General features: G+C 34.1%; 1 protein-coding gene across 1 annotated transcript in view; it reads right to left on the bottom strand.

The window, feature by feature from the left end:
• The window catches only part of LOC144962294 (neuromedin-U receptor 2-like), an 11,757-nt gene extending 6,377 nt beyond the window's left edge, over positions 1 to 5,380 (bottom strand). Inside the window, exon 1 of the mRNA XM_078895201.1 lies at positions 4,698 to 5,380. Coding sequence (XP_078751327.1) covers positions 4,698 to 4,925 — 228 coding nt within the window. The 5' untranslated portion in view covers positions 4,926 to 5,380. The remainder of the gene's footprint in view (positions 1 to 4,697) is intronic.
• Positions 5,381 to 7,500: the final 2,120 nt, after the last annotated feature.

Consider the following 7,500-nt stretch of genomic DNA (forward strand, 5'->3'; position numbering starts at 1 on the left):
TAGATCTTTGAATATTAATTTGTACCGTTAATGGCAATGTTTTGTTAATATCAGTAACAAAGATGTGTCGATTTTTAATTCAATTTTTGTATGTTACTGTTGGAATTACATAGACAGTTGGTCATTCTTTAATGTTGTTATGTTTTTATTTTCTGTCAAAATGACTCAAGAAGATGACGGCAATAACAACACGTAAATTATAAGTTTTTATAATTGAAAAATGTCTTATGGTATTTATTGTTATATTACAACATCATTGATTATATTTTTCTCCCTTCGGTAGGGATGAATTGGTAGGTTGATATTGACTCTTTGAGATTCATGGGTTCATGACAAAGAGCAAAGCTTTATATCTGTTTGTTTTCTTGGTAATAAATGTGTGGTTAACGCAGCCAAGTAATCGACAACAGAGCTAATTTTATTTGTGTAATGAGAAATGGCGTTATAATAGATTACATAAGACATTTGGATTTTATCGCCGGAAATTAAGTTGAAATAATTAATGCGGAAAATGAGTCGTTCACTGTTTTGTTTTGTTTTGTTTTGTTTAGTTTTAAACGCGTTTCATCGTAATTATTTTAAGGAGCAATATTCTAATTATAACCTGAATAACGGACTTTTGATTTAAAGTCGGAGAATGAAAAGGAGATAATATAAATACAATGACGGAGTATTAATAATTTTGAAAGACGGATGTCTTTTCATGGGAGTTAAAATGTTATTACAGAAGAATAACACAATATTAAAAATGCATTATCATATCATATGAGCTGATAATATTTGTGACACAAGTGGTTAACTTGTTAAGAATCAGCGAATTATAAGTAACCCATACGGTAATATGCTGTATATGCATAGTGGGTAAATAAGCGCAATGATGTAAGACGCGGTAATTAAAGTGCACAAGGTTTAAATTGCGAGACGCGGGAATGAGGCGTTCGGGAATATTTTATTTTGCGTTTGATTAAAGCGCACGGTTTAACATATGATATGACGCAGAAGGCGGTGAATTTCGATAAATACATGGCACGTTGTTAAAGCGCACAATTTATCAATACTATATTATTATGAGGCGCGAGATTACGTCGCAAAGAGTTATATGAATATTATTATAAGCCGGGGGCAAAGGCGCGAGACATTGAATTTTTATTGAGCAGAGTGTATTTTGTTTCTGCGAATATTTTGATTATCATATTTTTCTCCTATCGATTTGCTGTTGTAATTGTAATCAATATTTACTGCGTGGTTTGAATTTAACATTTATATCATACAATGTGTAACTGAGTTGAAGAAGTTAGGTTCATTTGATTAGAATTAAATCTTAAGTGTGTAATTAGTCAGCAATAAGTCGAAATGGTAGGAAGTGCTAACACAAATAATAATGATAACATAAACAAAATCATATTTCATTAAATTAGGTATTTTCTAAGGGAAATAATTCGAGTTAATCAAAGGCAGAAGTAGTGTTTACACTAAAACAGTATACAGTCATCACGAAAGAAGACACTTGAAAACATCAGTCATAACGTGAATGCTGATGACAACAACAGAGACAACTCAAACCCAACCACAACAGAGGTCGGGAAATGTCCTAATCCCTTTGGTCTATCCACGAATACCTTGAAATGGAGTAACAATATCGACAAACACTACGCCATTGATACGTCAAGAATCAACACAATCTACAGACTACAAACTACAAAGCAACCTCAATTACATCGTACCTTTCAACTTATACAAACTTGACAGAATTCATAAAATAACATCTGTATCAACACAGATTTCTTCCATGAACCTTTTTATATTTACATTCTTTATTGAACAATTGGATTACTTGTATTTACTTCTACAACAACAATACCCAACGATGTACGATGTCAATAATTACATAAACGTTCAAGATACGATTGATTTTACAAAATGATGTCCAATTGTGAACAATACTACTTCCTTCATATGCAGTGGTGAGCGTATTCAAATTTAAACTTATGTCAATATACAAGTGTGCAGCACCCATATCTACAACTTATAAACATTGAATATTATAATAAATCTGTCTTAGTATCATTGTAAAAGATAAAGGCTATATATGTATATAAGACAATGCAGGAAAAAGTAACGCAAAACGCCACATGAGCGATTTCCTTGGATTCATTATCGTATGATATTCAACAACCTGCGTTCAAATAACGAAAATATTGTTGACCTTATTTGACCCTACTACATACACTACTAGACTACGTTATTATTACATCATCTACCTGGTGTGTGGACTCACATCACCCACCGGTACTCTGCAAGATTACATCATCTACCTGGTGTTTGAACTCACGTCACCCACCTGTACTCTACAGATTACATCATCTACCTGGTGTTTGGAGTCACGTCACCCACCGGTACTCTACAGATTACATCATCTACCTGGTGTGTACTCACATGCCACCTCATCAAAACTCGATCAACAAACACAGACAATTACAACACACGACCTCTGTCGACTACTACACACGAACTCTTTGTCAACACATGGCTGAGTTCACAACTTGCTTTTGACTTGCTGGTTAAGTCAAACTTCATTTAAATTCAAGATCTCGCACACAGTTAATCTTGAATTTTTACAATTTCATCTACAATGAGACTCAACGTATACACAAGACAACCACAAATATCTACGAGGAGAATCGACCCCATGTGCCGGAGATGAATGGATTACAGCGACGTCACAAGACCAAGAAACAACCCAACAGGTTAAGCATACGTTTGCTACCTGTAGAGTCTTTTTTCGTCCCAAATTCAAAAGACTCGAACAAATACAACACACTAATTGCAAAAGTTGGTCACTTTAGTAACAGCCCACAATCACATACTGTGTTAGATTTTACTTATTTAGTTATTTACACTGTACTAAATATGAATAAGTCGGACAGACTAATGACTGATTTACTAAACATTAAATATGTGATGTGAACAAGTCGGACAGACTAATGTCTGATTATTTATTAAACACTAAATATTTAAATGTGAAGACATAATGGTGATAATTCGAAGACATTTACAGAGGAAAAAGTTTTTAATTAATTAACAATAATTAAAGTGAATTTATGACACTTGGGCTATTCAGTGACCACAACACACACAACAATGCAACACGTAGACTAGATACAATCACCTCAACTCTTATAGTTGATATATTTTTTTTCATTACATGAAAACTCATTCTAAATGGAGACAATGACTTAATTAACAATTATTGACAATTTTTACAGGATGACCATTCTCAAAACGAACGGATTACTGATAAATGTGACCTCTGATGGATGACCACAAAGAACAATTTGATATCAATGTAGTTGTAAACTACACCTTGATGACTTAAAAAGCTTAAAAAATTGAAACATCAACAATGAACAATGAATGATAATAACTTCAACTTGAATTTTAAAATGATGATAATGCTATTATTATGATTTATTCTAAAATATTTTTATTACTAATTGAAATATAATCCTTCGTATATGGATCTAGATGTCTATAAAATATTATTTGTACCACATATTATAAGTTGGAAATAATGTAATAATGTTGTTTAAATGGAATCATACAATATAAGGGAATGTACAAGGTATTGGCTTTGAGATGACAGTAAATGAGTAAACATACATGGAAGCTGAGATTATCACCCATGTCGTATCGAGTTGAATTTGAGATTGAATAAGATGACGTGAGTATATCACAAATGGAAATTGAACCATCCTTTTTCACGCAATAATATTTATGTGTGATGGGATATGATGAGAATTAAACACTTTTATTGCTATGAAGATGAAATTTAAGGTGAAGAGTTACTTTTTCTTTGAACTTTTAATTAATTGATATCTTACTGTCGATGTTGTAATACTTTAAAAGTTTAATCGATAAATATAAATGTTTAATCAATTTTGGTGTTGGTAAATTTAAATTTTAATCTCTTTTAAATGATAGATTTGATGTTGTAATTTGAAAGAAAAAAGAATCTATAATCGATATATATATATATATATATATATATATATATATATATATATATATATATATATATATATATATATATATATCTATTTAGATGTTGTAATCAAATTTGATGTTTGTGAATTTAATACTTTAAAACCTATAATCGATATATATGAATGTTGTAATCAACTTTGGTGTTTTTGAATTTAAAGTTTAAAGTTGTTAAATGTTTAACTGGTATAAGTATTTGTCATTTTAAAAAATATAGACTATTTCTTACATTTGTTTATTGCATTTTAGTTCGACATTAGATATATATTTAATCTCTTACTGTTATTTTTTTTTATTTGAAATTGTTTTAAGTCAATTTAAATTCTAAGAAAGGGGCGTATGTAAGAGAGTAAGCCTATGCAAAAGGTTATCTAAGAAATTTGGTGCAAAACTGTCAATTATATATATCAGCAAATGGGTTTAGTGAGTACATAGTGCAGGCATATCAGTTAAGCTTGGTCAGTGCATGACACGTGTGCGCAGTTTTATGTCCAAGCTATTTGAGACGCATTATACCTGTGCGCAGTTTTATGTCCAAGCTATTTGAGACGCATGACACGTGTGCGCAGTTTTATGTCCAGGTTACTTGAGACCGTTTTGTGTCCAAGTTAGTGGATAGGTTATCGTGTTGAAACATGTGAAACGGGCATTTATCAAAATAATGTTACATGAAAAAGGCGGGGTTTAACATCAATATGTAGGAATTGACGTTTCAGGTTTGAATATGATTGGGTCTTACTATTAGGGGTTGGATTATAGACTGACAGGGAACTGTCGAAACTGCAAGGGGGCGTGGAAACAATGGAACTGTGGGTAAAATTTTGATAGGGATAAAAGAGGATGTTTCGAGGAAAACGAGAGATTTCTGCATTCAACTTGACCATGAGCTGCACACTTTAAATCTTTTGTGTTCACCATCATTTATTTGCTTTTTCGGACTTAGAAATATTTCACGTATATTGAAAATGGTTACTTAGGCAAAATTAACTTTACATGTGGACTGATTTTACGGATTTGGAACTTATGAAACTGATTGAATTATGACCATGCTATTGGATTTGGATTTGGAATTTATCACAACAAATAAAGCTGTAAGAAATTAAACTTGAAATCTGGACTTACATTTGAATGTCTTGATGTTTCACATTCAGTTATCATCATCGGCCCTTGAACTCTTTCGTCATTATTAACGTCTACAACACAATGCAAAGGATAATATTACTATCTATCAAAAACACCACTATGCGATCACAAGCCATTACATATGTGTGCAACTACCCCACAGAACACAGCAGAAACCAGTGGGAGAGGAAATAGGAAGAAGACGATGGAGGTGGATTGGACACACGCTTAGAAAGAATGACTCCACTATAACAAAGAAAGTATTGGACTGGAACTCTCAGGGCAGAAGATCAAGGGAAGGCCACGAGGAACATGGAGAAGAATTAAAGAAGCTGATATACAGAGAAGTGGTAAGACATGGAACGAGATAAAAAAAAAGTTAGCTCAGGATAGAGAAGGATGGAAACTGTTTGTCTGTGGCCCTAACCCTAACCCTAACCCTAACCCTAACCCGAACCCGAACCCGAACCCTAACCCTAACCATGACCCAGGGTGAAAAAGGCAATGATGATGATAAGTTAGAGTATATACAAATATATTGCAACAATATTGTAAGTAGAAAAACAGTATAAATAACTCAAATATGAAAAGTAAGAAACAAAGAGTGCATCCTTCTCTAGGGCTGCCACTCCGATATTCGCTTTCGGATCGTAAGGTCCTGGGTTCGAGCCTCGCTCGGCGCATAGTTGAGTCCTTGGAAAAGGCTCTTTCCTCACATTCTCTCACCGTACTGAGGTATAAAATGAGTACCTGTCCGTTAACAGCGTTGTCTCTGTCCGAAAAAAAATGTAATATCGCCTAACATGCGGCATGTCCCGTCCTACATGTTAAGTGTTGCTGTTGACCAGGGAACCCTTGTAAAGCGCTTTGAGCACGTTTAGTGGATATCGCGCTATATAAAAACTCAATTCAGAATTTAGAAAATACAATACACGGTGGGTTTTTGTTCTTATGATTTCCCGATGAAGAATTGGAGTTGCTTTTAAACTAAAAATGATAGAAACATCTATTTTTTTAAAGAGTTTTTCATGACTATTTATGTTTTTTGTGGTGACAATTTCAGTCAGAGGCTAGAAGCCGCCTCAATACAGTCGCGCTTTTTGTAAAAAGGGAGAAATTTGACTCCACCGATATTCTGAGGCGTTTTTAATTTTCTTCCATTTTTTGAGTCAAAAGATCGCTTAAGTCAAATTTCTCCCTTTTTATATAAAGCGCGATTGTATTCTAACGGCTTAGATATATCTCTAGCATCTTCCTGAAATTACCACCACGAAAAACTTGAATTGTGTTTCAAAGCAAATCAGTGCTAGATGGAAAAGTAGCTGGCAGAAAGGCACGGGGCAAACCAAGGCAGTCCTGCTTAGGAATATAAATTATGTGGAGGCAACAACTGGCAAAAAGATAATTGACTGCTCGGTAATGGCCTTTGAGCGTGAGCGTGAAGAATGACATTCAACCTCTGTAGGGAGACGGAACTCCGGTAAGGAAAGGTAATGGCCCTTGAGCGTGAAGAATGGCGTTCCATGACATTCAACCACTACAGCCGGGAGTCGGAACTCCGGAAAAATAAGGTATAAAAAACACCGTCTATTTATTCTCCTAAAAAAAGCATTTGAATTCAACCCACGTTGAATTATAGCCATACTTCGAGAAGTCCCAGGTTTGAGAGTTTTTGCCAAGATGAGGGTCATTTAAATGGGAGCGATCTATACTCATGTTTTCGTCCAACCAAGTCATCAATCACATGATTTGTTGCTGTCCAACGAATGGATATTTCTTCAGGAATGTAAACACGCTGCTTTGTTTATGAAAGTTGTAAACATACCCGTGTGTCAAGCTGAACAAAATGACCAATCGTGATGTTAGATATTTAAAAAGCTGTGAACACTTTTCACTATGTGGGTCATTTTGACCATTCCAATGTGACCAATGACCTCGAGCACATGGAAATGTAATATAGACCATGCCCATTGATCGATGTTTGAAGGACGAGTTTTCTGGCCAAATTTTTAAATATGGGTTTTTCCAGAGTATGGCAGAAAGGGCCGTATCTATCCTGTTCTTCCATTACAGGTCACCAAAAATCTTCATTGTTTTTCCCCCCTTTATGATAGAAATGATAAATATCGTCATTATCTTCCACTATCCACGATTTCCTAACAATGCATTCGCAAAAACAAAAACAAGATCAAAATTAAAGCTAAGTAAATACAATGGGCGTGGTCTATATTGAATTTCCATGTGCTCGAAGTCATTGCTCACATGGCAAAATGTGCTCAAAGTGACCCACATAGTGATAATGAATAAATAAAATTTATGAACGTTATTGAATCAACA

The sequence above is a fragment of the Berghia stephanieae genome, unplaced genomic scaffold (assembly GCF_034508935.2).
Source record: "Berghia stephanieae isolate SIO BIC M18660-M18661 unplaced genomic scaffold, UCSD_Bste_1.3 scaffold8, whole genome shotgun sequence".
Classification (NCBI taxonomy): domain Eukaryota; kingdom Metazoa; phylum Mollusca; class Gastropoda; order Nudibranchia; family Aeolidiidae; genus Berghia; species Berghia stephanieae.